The 18,759-nt window shown below is 41.8% G+C and overlaps 1 protein-coding gene across 4 annotated transcripts in view; it reads left to right on the top strand.

The window, feature by feature from the left end:
- Positions 1 to 18,759, top strand: part of zbtb47b (zinc finger and BTB domain containing 47b) — a 277,731-nt gene that overhangs the window by 13,773 nt on the left and 245,199 nt on the right. The window contains exon 2 of one of the 4 annotated variants that reach the window (XM_043690837.1): positions 16,207 to 16,314. The exons of 2 other annotated variants lie outside the window; for them this stretch is intronic. Coding sequence is in view for 1 of the 2 variants with exons in the window: in XM_043690832.1 (XP_043546767.1) it covers positions 16,570 to 16,572 (3 nt within the window). In the remaining variant the exon portion in view is untranslated. Of the gene's footprint in view, positions 1 to 16,206; positions 16,315 to 16,389; positions 16,573 to 18,759 lie in introns of those variants that run through there. One more of the 4 variants, XM_043690832.1, reaches the window with a different exon arrangement.

Here is an 18,759-nt window from a genome sequence, read left to right as displayed (position 1 = left end):
ACGTCCTGCTTTTCAGCCTTCTTTCTAGTTCTCCGAAGTCTCGCTGTAGTATGTTCCTCCTCTTCTTCCCGACATCATTTGTGCCGACATGTACCACCACCTCTGGCTCTTCACCCTCATCCTTGAGGATTTCCTGCACTCTGTCCGCGATGTCTTTCACTCTAGCACCAGGAAGGCAACACACCATCCTTAAATCCCGTCTGCTGCCACAAAAACCCCGGTCAGTTCCTCTCACGATGGAGTCCCCTATTACCACGGCTCTGCCTCTGCGGCAACTTTTGATTGGCGAACTGGCAGTGTCATCAATCTCTGTTTCCAAAAGCTTCAACTTGTTCCTGACAGGTACTTCTCCCGGGGTCTCTTGCACCTGTCTCCTCTCCGAGGAGAAAGTGAGTCTGCAGATGCTGGAGATCAAAGTTGAAACTTTATTGCTGGAACAGCACAGCAGGTCAGGCAGCATCCAGGGAACAGGAGATTCGACGTTTCGGGCACAGGCCTGTGAAGGGCCTGTGCCCGAAACGTCGAATCTCCTGTTCCCTGGATGCTGCCTGACCTGCTGTGCTGTTCCAGCAATAAAGTTTCAACCTGTCTCCTCTCCGCCTTCCTCATCGTCTGCTCTCTTCTGCTCTCTTCTGGCATGATTTGTGTAATAACATCGCTAAAGTTCTTGTCCAGAAAGATCTCATTTTCTCGGATGAGCCTAAGGTCTTCGAGTTCTTTCATCAGCGCTGCAATATGCTCGGTCAATTGCTGAATGTGCACACATTTTCCACACATATACGAGCCAGACACACCAGAGTCGTTGACCTTCCACAGCAAGCACGTAGCGCACTGAACCAGCTGGGCAGTCATGTCTTCACCCTCTTCAGCTGTGGTAATCACCTCACTCAACCTCCTTGTCAAAGATTCCTGAGCTGAAGCCTCACTCTTCGATCTAAACTTCTTTAGACCCTCTTTTTGTGGCCCGTCTGTGGACTCTTAATTAAGGTTAGAGGAGGAGGGAGGGAGGGAGACCCTACTTTGTAGGACCTGGGGTTTAGAACACACCCACTCTAATAGCAATCACTTACCTTCCCGACCGGCTTTGCGCTCCGTCTGAACTTCCGCCCAGCTCCCGCCGTTCTCTGCTGCGAAAAGATCATGGCTGATCTTTTCATGGATTCAGCTCCACTTATCTGCCCACTCACCATATCCCTTAATTCCTTTATTGTTTTAAAAAAATCTATCTTAGCTTTAAACGTATACTGAAATAGCGTCAACCACTTCACTGGGCAGGGAATTCTATAGCTTTGCAACCCCCTGAGTGAAGAAGTTCCTTCTCAATTCAGTCCTAACTCTGCTCCCTTAATCTTGAGGCTGTGCCCTCTTGTCCTAGTTTCACCCGCTGGTGGAAACATCCTCTCTACATCTATCTTATCTATTCCCTTTATATGTTTCTATAAGACTACCCCCCCCCCCCCCCCCACCCCCCTCCCCCCTCCCCCCACTTTCTTCTGAATTCCAAAGAATATAATTCCGGTCTACTTAGCCTCTCATCATAAGCCAACCCCCTCAACTCCGGACTCAACCTAGTAAACCTCCTTTGCACCCCCTGTAGTGCCAGTACATACTTTCTCAAGTAAGGAGACCAAATCTGCACACAGTACTCTAGGTGTGTCCTCACCAGTACCCAATACAGCCACAACATAACCTCCCTGCCTTTAAACTCAATCCCTTTAGTAATGGAGGAAAAAATTCCATTTGCCTTCCTAATTACTTGTTGTTCCTGCAGACCAACCTTCTGTGATTCATGCACAAGGACACCCAGGTTCCTTTGCAGAGCAGCATGCTGCTAATTTTTACCATTCAAGTAATAATCCTTTTACTGTTACTGTGACCAAAATGGATGACTTTACATTTATTAACATTGTATTCCATCTGCCAGACCTTTGCCCACTCACTTAAAGTATCTATGTTCCTCTGCAAAGTTTCACAGTCCGTTGCACTTTGCCCTGCTACTTCGTGTCATCTGGATTTGGACACACTACATGTGGTCCCCATCTCTGAATCATCTATATAAATTGTGAATAATTGCAGTCCCAGCACTGATCCCTGAGGCATACCACTAGTTACTTATTGCCAGCCACCTATCCCCACTCTTTGCTTCCTGTTCGTCAACCAATCCTCTATACATGCTAAAACTTTACATGTAATGCCATGCATCTTTATTTTACGCAGTAGCTTCTTGTACGGCACCTTGTTGAAGGCCTTTTGGAGATCTAGGTACATCACATCCACTGGGTTCCCATTGTCTACTGTACTTGTAATGTCATCATAACATTCCAAAAGATTAGTTAAGCATGACCTGCTCTTCATGAACCCACGCTGCATCTGCCCAACCGGACAATTTCTATTGAGATGCCTTGCTATTTCTTCCTTGATAATAGACTCCAGCATCTTCCCCACTACAGAAGTTAAGCTAACCGGTCTATAATTCCCCATCTTTTGTTTACCCCCCCCCCCTTTTTTTTTAAACAGTGGCGTCACATTTGCTGTTTTCCAATCTGCTGGGACTGCCTCAGAGTCCAGCAAATTTTGGAAAATTACCACCAGTGCACTTGCTATTTCTCCTGCAATCTACCCTGGGATGCATTCCATCAGGGCTAGGAGACTTGTCTATCCTTAGCTCCATTATCTTGCCCAACACTATCTCTTCCATAATAATTATTGTTTCCAGGTCCTCATGTACATTCGTCTCTTTGTCAATTATTGACATGCTATTAGTGTCCTGCACTGTGAAAACTAATACAAAATACCTGTTCAATGCCTCTGCCATTTCATCATATCCCGTAACTAAATACCCCTCCTCTAAAGGACCAACATTTACGTTAGCTGCTCTTGGGGTGGCGGGGTGGCACGATGGCTCAGTGGTTAGCACTGTTGCCTCACAGCACCAGGGACCTGGGTTTGATTCCTACCTCGGGTGACTGCATGGAGTTTGCACATTCTTCCTGTGTCTGCGTGGGTTTCCTCCAGGTGCTCTGGTTTCCTCCCACAGTCCAAAGATGTGCAGGTCGGGTGAACTGGTCATGCTAAATTGCCCATAGTGATAGGTGCATTAGTCAGAGGGAAAAGGATCTGGGTGGGTTACTCTTCGGAGGGTCGGTGTGAATTTGATGGGCTGAAGGGCCTGTTTCCACACTGTATGGAATCTAATCTAATCTTTCGTTTTATATATTTATAGAAACTTTATCTGTCTTTATATTCTGTGCTAGTTTTTTCTCATGGTCTATCTTACTTTTCTTTATTGCTTTTTTTGTGGTTTTCTGTTGACCTTTTAAGGTTTTCTCAATCTTCTTGTTTCCTGCTGTTCTTGGCCACTTTGTATGCCTTCTCTTTCAATTTGATAGCCTTCCTTATTTCCTTAGACACCCATGGCAGATTACCCCTTTTCTTACAGTCTTTCCTTTTCACTGGAATATAACTTTGCTGAGCACTTTGAAAAATTGCTTTGAAAGCCCTCCACTGCTTGTCAACTGTTCCACTAAAATCTTTGCTGCCAGTCTACTTTCGCCAAGTCCTCCCTCATCCTATTGTAGTCTCCCTTGTTTAAGCATAGGACCCTGTTAATGGATTTTATTTTCATGCTCTCCATCTGTATTCTAAGTTTAACCATGCTGTGATCGCTCCTTCCAAGAGGATCCCTAACAGAGAGGTCATTAATTATTCCTGTCTGTTTTATCAACGAGTCAGCAGGAGTACGATGGGTAGAATGGCCATTGAGTCATGTATGTCTGTGTCTCTGGTGACTTTTGGTTTGAGTTGATTATACGTTTTGCCAACTGAACAGTCACTAGACTATAAAAGCTGCTGATTGTTCCCGAGAGGGTTTGACACTGCAGTGGAGCGTTAATAAGTGCAAGTTAGTTTGTCTCGTTGATTGTTGCTGTTGCTGACTGGTTAGCAGTTCTCTCTCGTGAGTGATTGCGAAAGGAGGCAGTCTTGGATTTAATTTTCCCTTTGCTTCTAAATTGTTTTCCTGTTGTACAGAGATTACCCCTTTCTCAATTTGTTGTGAAGATTGCTGATGTGCTTGTTTTCTTTGTGAAGGCATCTCTTCTGGTTGGGTGAATTGGCCATGCTTAATTGCCCATAGTGTTCAGGGATGTGTAGGTTAGTTGCATTAGTCAGGGGTAAATGTTGAGTAATAAGGCGGGGGGAATGGGTTTGGGTGGGATACTCTTCAGAGGGTCATTGTGGACTTGTTGGGCCGAAGAGCCTGTTTCCACACGATAGCGATGCTATGATTCTAATTCTCTACCACAATTTCCTCCTTTTAAGATACTTATTAAAACCTCCCTCATAGATAGGGGTTTTGATACTCCTATTAACTGTCTCCTTGTTGTCATTTTAATAACCTGTCAAGCACCAGGGGGATGGTTCATTACGTGAAAGGCGTTATGTAAATACAAGTTGTTGTTGGACATGTAAAGTGTAATTAAACTGAGTTGCGATGCTTCTTGATTTGATGGGTGTTTTATTGTGAAAATCCCCCAGTTATTTTGAGATTTTAAGCAATTTAACTTTTAACACTTTTTTTTTGAGAAAAGTCCCATTCTCTTTGGGAATTGCTGTAATTTCCTATAGTTTCTGTAAGGGTCAAAGGTGACGGGGAAAAAGCAGGAGCAGGGTATTGAGTCAGATGATCAGCCATGAGTGATGCAGCAATCGTGAAGGGCTGAATGGCCTACACATGCTCCTCTTTTCCCCTTTTGGAATTTCTGGGCTTGTGATCAACCAACATGGTTGCTGTGGTGACATTACCTCAGTATTAGTGTGGTGCAAGAGGTGACCATTTAGCCCATCGTGCTTGCACTAGCTCTCTGAATGAGCCCCCCACTAAGTCTGTACATTCCTCCTTTTCTGATAACAAACTAATTCCCTTTTGAGTTGCCTCGATTGAACCTGCCTCCACCACACCCTTAGCTCTGGACTATGTCCTGCCCAAGACTTTTCCCTCATTCAACTTTAGAACATAGAACAATACAGCACAGGAACAGGCCCTTTGGTCTGCCATATTTGTGTGCTGACCATGATGTTATTATAAATTAATCCCATCTGCCTGCACAAGGTCCCTATTTCTCTATCCCCTGCCTGTTCATGCATCAGTCTAAATGCCTTTTAAATTTTGCTATCACACGTCCTTCTACAACCACCTGTGGCAGTGTGTTCCAGCACCAATGACCTTCTGTGTAAACAGAAAAACTTACCTTGCACATCTCCATCAAACTTTCTCCCTCTCGCCTTAAACCTATTCCCCTTTAGTATTTGACACTTCCACTCTGAGGGAAAAGGACTCTGATTATCCACCTTGTCCAGGCTTTTCATAGTTTTATATACTTCTATAAGGAGAAAGTGAGGACTGCAGATGCTGGAGATCAGAGCTGAAAAATGTGTTGCTGGAAAAGCGCAGCAGGTCAGGCAGCATCCAAGGAGCAGGAGAATTGACGTTTCGCGTATAAGCCCGAAGAAGGGCTTTTGCCCGAAACGTCGATTATACTTCTATAAGATCATCCCTCAGCCTCCGACACTCTATTGAAAACAATTGCGAATACACTCTAATCCAGGCAACATTCTGGTAAACCCCTTGTGTACCCTCTCCAAAACCTCTACATTCTTTCTGTAGTGTGGGGACCAGAACTGCACACAGTACTCTCAATGTGGCCTCACTAACGTGACTTGCCAACTTTTATACTCCGTGCCCTCACTGATGGAGGCAAGCATACCAAATGCCTTCTTTACAACCTTATGCACTTGCACCCCAAGATCCTGCTATCATTGTTCCTAATCGTCCTGCCATTTACTGCATACTTCCCTCTTATGTTTGACCTCCTAAAATGCATTACCTCACACTTGTCCAGATTAAATTCCATCCTCCACATAACTTTCCAATTGATCCATACCACGCTATATCCTTTTGATAACCTTCCTCACTATCCACAACCACCAATTGTTTGTCATCTACAAACTTACAAATCTGACACCTATATTTTCATTTAAGTCATTTCTATAAGTTACAAACAACAGAGGTCCCTGCACTGATCCTTGCAAAATACCACCAGTCACAACTCTCCAGTCAGAAAAGCTCCCCATAACTAACTTGGTCTTCTATCTCCAAGCCAATTTTGTAACTAATTTGCCAACTCACCATTGATCCCATATGACTACCATGAGGGACCTTGTCAAATACTTCAGTAAAGTCCAAGTAGATAACATCCACTGCCCTACCCTCATCAATCATCATATTCATTTCATCAAAACTATATCAAATTTATGAGCTAAGACCTCCCCGGCACAAAGTCATGCCGACCATCCCTTATAAGTCCATTCTTTTCCAAATGCAAGTACGTTTGTTAAAATATGTTAACTGGGTGTGTATCTGAGACACCAACTGACATTTTCAGGATCTTATTTGCAGAAATTGGCTGCTGGTTTACTTGTATTATGACAGGACTTAACTGGCTATGTATGAATGCTGTGGAATGTGTTGACGTTGATTAGGGTGCTATTAAAAAGTGAGCCTTTTGGAGATGGAAGCAATGAGTTTGGCTGTTCCAGTGGGGAGGACAGAGGGATGGCATGATGATACTGTATGTGGCGCTTCAATGCGGGAAAGGGATATAAGAGGCTGGCATGCAGATGAGTCGAGTGGATATTAATTCTGAAGTGGCAATCTATGATTCCTTTCTGAGAGAGCTTTCAGACGGAGACAGGTTCCAATTAAAATCTGTTTAAAAGCAGTCAGGCAATCATGCTTGGGATCACAATATTTTGCCTTTTTAACTTTAGATTTGGAAGGAGCTGTGTGCACTTCCACCTGACTATTGACAGCTTGATGAAAGGCTACACTGCATGTTTGTCGAGTGTGATTTGGTAACTTGAAGCTAAAAGTGAAAAAAACTGCAATAGGCTTCGATTTGATTTGTAACCTCAAATTCAACTCTGAAGGAGAGACATATTGGACCCAAGACATTAACTGTTTTTCTCTCTCTCTCTCTCTCTCTCTCTCTCCTGAACTGCTGAGTTTCTTTAGCACTTAGTGTTTGTTTCAGATTTCCAGCATCTGCTGTGTTTTGCTTTTGATTAACCTCCCCCATCCCACTTAACAAGAATCTACCTAATTGTACCTGAACAATATTCGAGGATGCTTTGAGTTATAAAGAAAGGCTGGGACTTTTTCCAGTAGAGTGTAGGAGGTGGCGAGGTGGCCTAATAGACCTTTTATAAAACCATGAAATGTATAGATAGAGTTAATGGTAGTTGTCTTTTCACTAGGATGAGGGAACTTCAAGACAAGGGGACAGAATTTTAAGGAGAGAGATTTAAAAAAGACATGAGGGGCAAATCTTTTAGAGGGTGGTTCATGTGTGGCATGAACTCCCAGAGGAAGTGGTGGATGTGAGTACAATTACGATGTTTAAAAGATATTTGGATAAATATGTGAATGGGGAAGGTTGGAGGGATATGGAACATGAGCAGGCAGGTTTAGTTTGGGATTATGTTTGACATGGACTGGTTGGACCAAGGGTCTGTTTCCATGCTGTATCATTCTGACTGTACTCTCACCACCACCTCAAGAAGAGAGTTCCAAAAACTGAAATCCCTTCGAAAGAAAATAAATTTCTCAACTCCATTTTAAATGGAGTCCCTTTATTTTTAACCAGTGACCCCTATTTTGTGAAAGGCCATACATCCCATGAATGAATATTAAAGCAAATAGGTTTAAATTTTCAAGTAGCATATGAGGCTTGTCCAGAAGAGTCTTGTAATGAGTTTTAAAAGTGACACTCAACAACACTGTTCACTCTTCTGCCTCCACTTGTGTTACAGATTTCCAGCATTTTGCCTTTATTTCAGATATCCAACTTACGCAGTGTCTTGCTTTTTCTATAATCAGTTTTATATTGGTCTGGTCAGGGGAGATCTCCCCTGCTATTCTTCAAAGTGGTACCATCAGATTTCAATGAACAACCTTGTTCTCATGCTAACATTTTCGTTCAGGGCCTGCTATAGTGTTCCAATGAAGCTTAACGCTAGCTAGAGGAGCAACACCCCATTTTCTACTTTGGCACTTTACAGCTTCTTGGACTCTAATATTAAATTCCAAGACTTCAGACCTCTGTATTTTACTATTCTTCCATCCCCAATCTCTTCCAACGGTTTTATGCTTGTATCCTGTTGGCTTTACCATCAGCAGAGTGGACCTGTTTTATTCCTTTCACACAATCATTCACACCTACATTACATCTGAATCACTCCTTTACCACTGATATCACTCCCTTTTTTTTTATCTTTTGCTCCAGAAAGTGCACCATCTCTTCGAATCTTGCTCTTCCTCCCCCTCTATCTACAGCATTAAAGAAACACAACTTTGCAGCTCCTTTTTCTTCTGAAGAAGAGTCATCATGGACTCAATGCGGCTTCTCTCATCGCAGTCCTGCTGAATTTCACCAGCATTTTTTGTTTCTATTTCATGAGATATATTGACTCTTCGGGACCATGGATTGATATCTGATCTGGATGATGACACCCCCGACAGTCTACATTTTTATGCCCAGGTGTCTAAACTGCGGTATAATCATTTCTAAACAAAAACTGAAAGAACTGCAGATGCTGAAAATCCGAAATGAAAAGAGAAGTTGCTGGAAATGTTCAGCAGGACTGACAGCATCTGTGGGGAGAAATCAGTGACCCTTCTAGTGACCTTTCCTCACAACTCAATATAATTACTTCTGATTTGGAGGTGAGAGTGCTATTAACCGGTCCACAGCCACCACATGAAGCTAGGCAAAAGTGAAGACTGCAGATGCTGGAAATCAGAGTCTAGATTAGAGTAGTGCTGGAAAAGCACAGCAGGTCAGGCAGCATCCGAGGAGCAGGAAAATCGACTTTTTCAGTCCTGATGAAAGGCTTCTGCCCGAAACGTCGATTTTCCTGCTCCTCGGATGCTGCCTGATCTGCTGTGCTTTTCCAGCACCGCTCTAATCACCACATGAAGCTGCTCACTTCACATCGGGCCCAGATCTTTGACAGAGTGGCACTCTGTCACAGTAAGGGGCCAACTCTGACGTTTGAAGGGCACCAAGATGGAGGTCCAAAATGGCGAATCTCTCTCACTCACAGATAAACTAAAAATGATCTTTCAACGTTTTAGTATTTATTCAAAAGTTGTGCTCCAGGTTTTGGATATTGCTGGAGAAATGAACGCCTGACATTTAGCACCCACTTCATCATCACATCAGCACAGGCTAGATTCAAAGTGAGCTCCAGTACATTACTAAACAACATACTCCTAACCTTTAGTCTTCACTTAGCAATTGTCAAAGGATGGTCAGCTGCTGGATATGCACCTGAATTTAAACCAGGAGCAGTCAGCAAGAATAGAGTGAGGAGGGATTCAGGATTTACTGTCGATCCTGCTCTCTGTGCACCTTCTCTGCAGCTGTAAATTTGTATTCCTTGCTCTGTTCTATTACCCTGATGCACTTTGTATGTTATGATCTGCCTGTACTGCATGCAAAACAAACATTTAATTGTGTCTAGATACATGTGACAATAATAAATCAAAAGCAGCAGAAATATGAGCAGGCGTCCCAGATGAAGAACGAAACACACACAAAATAGATCAGCTGGGAACCCAAATCTTACATTTTAATTAAAATATCAAAACACATAGTTTTGTCTTTCAAGGCGACAGTGCTAGTTATTTGCTTCTGTGTTGAGTATTATTTAAATGAGGATAAGTTTGCAGAAAGCTTCAGCACAGAGGGATTTGGGAGTCTTCATCCATTAATCAGAATAAAGCTAGCAATCAATTTCAGCAGGTAGTAGGGAAGGCACATGGAATGTTGACCTTTATTCCAAAGGGAATGGAGTATAAAAGTAGGGAGGTTTTGCTACAACTATACAAGGGACTAGTCCGAGCACAGCTGGAATACTAGGAACAGTTTCTGACCCCTTGAGGTAAATCTCTCTGAAAATCGTAGAAATACTACAGTGTGGAAACATGCCATTCAGCTCATTGAGCCCACACCACCCCTCTGAAGACTTGATGGGCTGAATGGCCTATGTTTTATGTTTTGATGGTTTTGTTTAGTCGTGAATAGTATTCTCTCCTTTTTGAACGCCTGTATTAAATTTTCTTCTAAACTTCTCTATTTTCAGGAGAACAATCCTAGATTCCCAAATTTTTTTTTTGTTTATTTTTGTCACCACTTTGATTTGAATTGATTTATTAATGTCACGTACCGAGATAGAGTGAGAAGTATTGTTTTGCATACTATCCAGACAAATCATGCCTTCCATAAGTGCTTTACATCAAGGTAGTAGAACATAATGCAGAATGTAGTGTTACAGCTACAGAGAAGGTGCAGAGAAAGATCAACTCTACTTTGAGAGGTCCATTCGTAAGTCTGATAACAGCGGGGAAGAAGCTGTTCTTGAATCTGTTGATATGTGTTTCCAAGCTTTTGTATCTTCTGACCAATGGAAGAAGGTGGGAGAGAGTATAACTGGGGTGTGAGGGATCTTTGATTATGTTGGCTGCATTCCCGAGGCAGTGGGAAGTGTAGGTGGAGTCAATGGATGGAAGAAAGTGAGGTCTGCAGATGCTGGAGATCACAGTCGAAAATTGTGGCACTGGAAAAGCACAGCAGGTCAGCCAGCATCCTAACTGATGTCGACTCCCCTGCTCCTTGCCTGCTGCCTGACCTGCTGTGCTTTTCCAGCGCCATACTTTTAGACTCGAGGGATGGAAGCAAAAACAGAAATTGCTGGAAAAGCTTAGCAGGTCTTGCAGCATCTATGGAGAGAAAACAGAGTTCATGTTTCGGGTCGGATCCTTCCTCAGAACAATAGATGCTGCCAGACCCGCTGACCTTTTCTGACAATTTCTGTTTTTGTTTCTGATTTACAGCATTTGCAGTTCTGTCAGTTTTTATTCAATGGAAGGAAGGCTGGTTTGCGTGATGGAATGGGCTGTGATCACAGCTCTCTAACTTCTTGCAGTCTTCCTAGAAAATACTTTAAATATTTAGTGGTAGGTTCAGACTTGGATGTGATGTCTGATCTTTGTTCACATGAACTCAAGTAAGCTGACCCTCGCTACATTTGTCATAATTTGGAGATGCCGGTGTTGGACTAGGGTGTACAAAGTTAAAAATCACACAACACCAGTTTATAGTCCAACAGGATTAATTGGAAGCACTAGTGGTAGTGGAGGGCTCAATCCTAACACACAGAATTTATAGCAAAAATTTGCAGTGTGATCACCCTGTACATCACACTGTAAATCTTTGCAATAAATTCTGTGTGTTAGGATTGATCCCTCTACTACCATCTGATGAAGGAGTGTCGCTCCGAAAGCTAGTGTGCTTCCAATTAAACCTGTTGGACTATAGCCTGGTGTTGTGTGATTTTTAGATTTGTCATATGAAGTGTAACTGTAGCTGCCAGTACTTACGGAATCTAATCCAACACGTGTCTGTAGGAGAAGGAAGGGAGAGAATGGATGTTAAGGCAGTGAGAAGCATCACTAGCATTGACTCACAAGATGAATCTGGATTTTCTTTTCGAAATGGGTCATGAAGACCTATTGCCATGCTTAGTTTCTATTTTTTAATGAAGTGGTAAGGATCCTGGCAAAACCAGATTAACTGTAATACACCTGTGGAAATTGAGATTGCAGGTATGTTCATTTGTCTCTTCAGGCTGTAGACTTTGAGAGGTGGGAACATAGAATTTAATTAAATGAATTAAACCACCATCTGTTTGTTGTGGGTAAATTACTACAAGCTACCTTTAACTTGGCTATTTATTAAGAAATCTCTCAAACAAGTTCTGAAACAATTACTTTAAACTTTATTGCATGTAGCAACCAAATAAGACTCCTCAAGTGAGCAAGTTAAGCCTCCCATTCCAACTTGACTATTACACGATTAATGGTGGAATTTAGTTATGACTCGAACCAACCTTACCTGTCTCTGGATGTGTCCAGGGTTCGATCCTTGTGCATGTTGTTCTCCTGATGTCTGCTGTTGAAGAGTTGTGGAGTTGAATTCTTATACAATTTTCTGTCCTTCAAGTTTACGGTGTAACATTACTGATAGTCCTTTAGATTCTTCTATCCGAAATATTGATGACTGCTCTGGAGCTATCAAGTCTGTACCTTGCTGCCTTATCAGAAGTAGCCTGCTGACTTTCAGTTACATTTGACATTGACTGTCTGTTTGAAGACAACTCTTTCCTGTGATTAACTCCTTAACTTCTTCAGCAGGACTGTCATTGTCCTTGTGACATAAGGCAGCCATTTATAAAGCAGATATTAAAACAGTTTTGTTTATTTAGCTTCATCTCCTTCTTTTCCCAGACATGGCTAATAGCTTTTAATTCCTGTATAACAGTTTGTCCTTGTCCCTTAACAGTTTATTTCTGGACAGAGTTATTACTGATTCTTCCAATCCATGAACAATTATTAAACTTCTGAAGTTTACAGTATAACGGGTTGATGTAATGATGGTTAAACAATACCAAACTTGGGTTTAAAATAAGTGTCTTTTGATTTCCAACAAAGGGCTGAGGGCCACCAGAGGTGGGTGGGTGTATGTGTGTATCTCTCTGTCTGCATGTATATGTTTTATTGAGGTTTAAGCTTTAGTGGAATTTACTTAGTGGAAGTTATATATCAACTTTATCTCATAGAATGTTTCTGTAAATGTTAGATACACCCACATCATCTGGCTCCTTTTTAAATGTTAACCACAAACCTAACTGCAAAGCAGAAAGCAGAGCTTTCATGATGCACAGATTTGTCTGATCTTTAACAAGTCATTGACCCACTTTCCACAAACTTTAAAAATAAAGAATTCTCTCCCGTTCAACTGGTTTATCCTTTGTTTTCCAAAGTCACACTGGGGAATGAACCCTGGAGGTAGAGGAGTCCTTTAATCTCTGCTAAGCACCAGTACTCTTTGCTGGAGGACTGTTATCATGCTTTTGGATAGTTTGAGGAGGAAACATTAACTTTTTTTTGTTGTGGTTGTCACTCGCTAAGCCAACATTTATTACCTGGCTCTAATTTTTAAGAATAAGCAGTTAAGAGTCAAGCACATTGCAGGTCTGGAATCACATGTAGGTCAGACCCAGTAAGGATGGCAGATAATGAACCAGAGTTGGTTTTTAACAACAGTTAATAGTGGTGATATGGTTATCATTACGCTAGCACTTTTTAATCCAGATTTAAATTCAAATTTCAGTGCTTGGTGTGGTGGGATTTGAACCCGTGGACTTAGAACATTCGCCCAAAATTCTGGATGACTAGTCCAGTGACATTACCACTACATCACTATTGCCCCTTAAAATATAAGTGTTTTCGTGTATGTCTGTGTATGTGTTTGATCTCAATCCCTCCACAGATTTACAGAGAAAAATGCCTTGAAGTATACAATCTGCTTCTGGTCAAAGTTGCGATGTATTAGAAATACTTTAGATTGCTGGCACTCCTGTTTGTCACTCATGGGCTAATGCTACTTGTTTGTCACACTTTTTACGAGAAAAATGAAATCTAGAGATTTATTTGCAGTGCAGAGAAACATTCTCATGGGACAAATGATACCACACACAGGCTCTAAGCAGATCTTTCCAGCATTTTAACTCCCAGTACCAATTATAGAATGTGGTATCATGGAATTAACTGGCCAAATCTTTACTTAATATAAAATGAACTTTGCAACCTTAAAAAAAAAAAAAAAAAAATCCTGGTAACTAGCAGAATAATAAATTGCAACATGTTGCATGGTTAAAAATCACACAACACCAGATTATAGTCCAAAAGGTTTATTTGGAAGCACTAGCTTTCGGAGTGCTGCTCCTTCATCAAGTGATTGTTTATTTAGCTTCAACTCCTTCTTTTCCCAGACATGGCTCATAGCTTTTAATTCTTGTATAACAGTTTGTCCCTGTCCCTTAACAGTTTATTTCTGGGCAGAGTTATTACTGATTCATGAACAATTATTAAACTTCTGAAGTTTACAGTATCACAGGTTGATATAATGATGGTTAAACAATACCAAACTTGGGTTTAAAGTAAGTGTCTTTTGATTTCCAACGAAGGGTTGAGGGTCACCAGAGGTGGGTGGGTGTATGTGCGCATCTCTCTCAGTCTGCATGTATATGTTTCATTGAGATTTAACTTTAGTGGAATTTACTTAGTGGAAGTTGTATATAAACTTTATCTCATAGAATGTTTCTGTAAATATGCACAACCTGATGAAGGAGCAGCGCTCCAAAAGCTAGTGCTTCCAAATAAACCTGTTGGACTATAACCTGGTGTTGTATGATTTTTAACTTTGTCCACCCCAGTCCAACACCAGCGTCTCCAAATCATGTTGCATGATTTTCCTTTTGTATTCTAAGTACTGTCTGTGGCTCTGTGGTAGCTCTCTCACCTCTGAGTAAGAAAGCTTGTGGGCTCAAGTCTTGCTGCAAAGACCGAAGCTGCTTATTTGAACTGATGATTGTGTACTGTACTGAGGGAGAGCTACGCTGAGAAAGATTCTCTATCTGTGACCTCAGTTTAAGTCTTAGCAGCTTCCCTGTTCAGTGAATGTAAACAAACCCACGACCCTGTTTTGAAAGGGAATTCTCAACGTTCTGGCCACTATTCATTCCTCAAAATGTCAGATGATTTTACAGCTCAGATTGAGGCCATTTGGCCCATTAAATCTGCACCTTTCAAAAGGTAATCCAGTGATCTGACAGTTTGCCACATTCGCTGTTTGTGGGAGCTATCTGTGCACATATTGATAGCTGTATTTCCTGTATTACCACAGTATCTACACTTTACGTGTACTTTACAAGTTGTTACATGATTTGGGGATATGCTGAGGTAGTGAAAAGTGCTGTGTAAATTCACATCTTTTGGAAAGTGTTGTGGAAGACTTTCTTTGAACAGATTGATTAGAAAATATCAGAGATATTATTACAACCGGTGGGACTTAAACCTAGGTCTCCTGATTTTAAGGTAGGAACACTACCATTTTGACAAAAGAGCCCTACTTCGTCTCACAAGTTGCATTGTAAATATCAACTCCAACAGTGTCAATCCTGTAGGACTGTTAAACCAGTCAGTCATATCTTTTATTGTTTGTGACATTTTATATTAACATTTGGGTTTTTAAAAATTTAACTAAGTTAGTTTGGTTTAGTTCAAAACAAAGACTTAAGTATTTATGACTTGTTTTTCATGATCACTCACAACTCTCCTAAGGCACTTGACAGCTGATGAATTATTTTTGAAGCTTGATAATTAGGGGAGGTGGGATAATTAGGGGAGGTGATGGCTTAGTGGTTTTATTGCTGAACTGTTAATCCAAAGATCCAGATAATGTTCTGAGGACCCAGGTTTGAATCCCATCACAGCAAATAGTGGATTTTGAATTCAATAAAAATCTGGAATTAAGAATCTAATGATCACGAAACCATTGTCGATTGTTCGAAAAACCATCTGGTTCACTAATTTCCTTTAGGGAAGGACACTACAATCCTTACCTGGTCTGGCCTACATGTGACTCCAGACCCACAGCAATGTGGCTGATTCTTAACTGCCCTCGGGGCAATTATGGATGGGCAATAAGTGCTGACCTAGCCAGCAGTGCCCTTGTTGTGTGATTGAATTTTAAAAAGTCACTATGTCGGAAATTCAGTCGAGCAATTTGCACTAAGCTAAATCATGCAAAAAACTATGTAACGTTGCCAGGCAAGTTGCTTTTAGTTCTGCAGTTTGAGGGCACTTGACTTTCCACATGGTAGTTTAGGATATTTTATATCCACTTAGAAGGGTCAAATCACTTGATTTAAGATCTCACCTGAAAGACCATATCTCTGACATTGCAGCACACTCTGTCAACACTGCATGGGCAGCCTCGATTTTGTCTGGAGTTTGGGCTTGAACATGCCTACTTTCAGGAAAGTTTTTGATCTGAACTGTGGGCATTGTTTAACCTAAATTAGCAAAACTTTTTGCCTGAAATCATATCAATTTTGAACTTTCTAAAAAAATCAAACGAGAAAAGGTGTGTAGTTGTAGAGGAGATCAGTTGGGATCAATTGAAGAGGGAGGAGGATAAGAAAAGTTGCTTAAATTTTGTTTTTTTTCTATGTGTGGTGCAGCGATTCACCAGGGAGAACTTCTATGACTGACTCCAAGAGAGAGAGAATTGGCTGCTTTTAAATCCAAGCAATCCTCATCTGATTGAGAAGCACCAATCAGAGTTGGGAGTGAGTAAGGATCTGCCATTGTGTGTGTGTGTGTGTTATGTTTTGTATTGCCCCTCTGTGTGTGCTGATGTGAACATGCTGGATGAGCCGGTGCAGGGACAGAGCTGAGACTGAGAGATTGGGGGGACAGGGGGCTGAGGGACTGCGCATGGACGGCGCAACTTTCCCGCACGCCTTGTACTCGCCTCAGAGTGCGGGGAAGAAGAGGAGCAGGAGGAGGAGGAACTGCATTGCACCGCCAAAACTGGCTTCAAAATGGTAACAAAAAAAATACACCCCTCTCTCCTCTTCACTGTCCATTTTATTCTCCTCATTGATGCTATTGAAAAACAGACAGAGCTTGTATGTAAATGCTGTGAGAGCATGTTTTCTTTTAAATCTGAGAGGGTTTTAGAGAATGCAACCGATGTGTTTTTCTTCTGCAATACTGCGGATTTTCCCAATTTTTTTTTTGCAGGGTTTGGAAGAGTATTTTTAGCCCCCACCTCCCTCCACTCCAAGGGAGGGAATGAGGGGAAAAAAACTCAATCCTTCACTCCTGGCAAAAAAGAATAACAATGGGACCCAGTTGGTAACAAAGAGTTAAATTCCTTCAGATGGGAAATGCTGAGGGGAGGGAGTGTGGCTGCAGGAATAGGCCAGGCCCGCTTAGCCATTTAAAGCAAGTTTTTTTTTCCCCGTGCTCTGGTTTCTGCTTATATTTCTATTCAGATGTGGCTGAAGGAAGAGGATACGGGCGGCACCTTGATGTTTCTATTGCTATTTTGTAACAAGTTTTTTTTCTGGTCTCTTGTCTCCATCTCTATTTGGATACATTTTGTACATGGATACATGACCGGGCTGTGGTGAACACCCCCTCTCGCCCTTGCCTTCCCCTCCTGTCTCTTGTGGTTTTGATTCTCTCGTGGGAGTCTGTCATCTCTCTCTCTTTTGTGTTTTGTTCTTTCTGTTTTTTCTCTCTCTCCCTCCCTCTTTCAATGTTTAGCCGAGGCAGCGCCATTTCTCTCTCTGCAAATGCTGAGTGACATCTTAGGACAGAAATAGTTAAAAAGGGAGCATATTCCCCTTTGCATTTGATTTCGAATTAAGAAAATGTTTTGCAAGCTGATTGTTTTCATTTCGTGCTCATGTTATTGAGTCTCTAGTGTGTGTTTTTTGTCAAGATTAACTCTGATATTATTTTGCAAAATTGGAATTGTTAGTGCGTTTAGTTGTTTATATGCAGATGCCTGTTCAGTTTTTTTAAAAGATACTCACTTTTTCACATGCTATCCAGTTTTCGGATTTTCAAGTTCTTAAATGTTGTTTAGCATTACAGATTTGTGTAATTGAATTATTTTGTCTTTTGCTATCCTCGTGACCTGAGCCTCCCTTAGCCCAGAACCAGAAATCCGTGTATGTGGTTTTGGGAGAGAGGGTGGGTGAGTACGTTTGAATGCAGGATTCCAGTAGCAAAGTGCGATTATTGAGATGTAGTAAAACTTTTTAAACCTTCATGTAGTTGGAGGAATGATGGCTACTTCCTTAGCTCTCAACTGATATTCTCTGAGATGTAGCACTAATGATGGTTGACTCACTTCAAGCCTTAAGGAGAAAGTGAGGACTGCAGATGCTGGAGATCAGAGCTGAAAATGTGTTGCTGGAAAAGCGCAGCAGGTCAGGCAGCATCCAAGGAACAGGAGAATCGACGTTTCGGGCATAAGTTCCTTGGATGCTGCCTGACCTGCTGCGCTTTTCCAGCAACACATTTTCAGCTCACTTCAAGCCTTAATCAGGCAGTAAAGAATGTGCATTAGTGTAGCACCTTTCAATACCTCCCTAGTAGTGATGTAAATAAAAGCAAAACACTGTGGATGCCAGAAATATAAAACAAACAGAGCATGCTGGCAAAACTCAGTAGGTCTGGCAACGTCTTTAGAGAGAAATAAGAGTTAATGTTTCAACCCCAGTATGACTCCCCTTCAGATCTACTGATCTGTAGTTAACTTCTGTAATGTGAGAAATATGTCAGCCAGTTTGTTCGTGATTGAGTATAGGAGTAGGGAGATCATGCTGCGGCTCTACAGGACATTGGTTAGCCCATTTTTGGAAGACTCTGTTCAGTTCTCATCTCCCTTCTGCAGGAAGGATGTTGTGAAACTTGAAAGGGTTCAATAAAGATTTTCAAGGATGTTGCCGGGATCTGAGAGTTTGAGCAACTGAATAGGCTGAGGTTGTTTTCCCTGGAGTATCAGAGGCTGAGGGGTGCCCTTATAGAGGTTTATAAAACCATGCGGGGCATAGATAGGGTGACTAACCAGGATAGGGGAGTCCACAACTGGAAGGCATAGTTTTAAGGTGATGGGAAGGATTTAAAAGGGACCTAAGGGCGACTGTTTCTCACAGAGGATGGTGCATGTATGGAATGAGCTGCCAGAGGAACTGATGGAAGCTGGTACAATTGCA

The sequence above is a fragment of the Chiloscyllium plagiosum genome, chromosome 5 (genome assembly GCF_004010195.1).
Source record: "Chiloscyllium plagiosum isolate BGI_BamShark_2017 chromosome 5, ASM401019v2, whole genome shotgun sequence".
In the NCBI taxonomy this organism is placed as follows: domain Eukaryota; kingdom Metazoa; phylum Chordata; class Chondrichthyes; order Orectolobiformes; family Hemiscylliidae; genus Chiloscyllium; species Chiloscyllium plagiosum.
The sequence above is the reverse complement of the archived record's forward strand: the minus strand, read 5'-3'. Positions and strand labels throughout refer to the sequence as shown.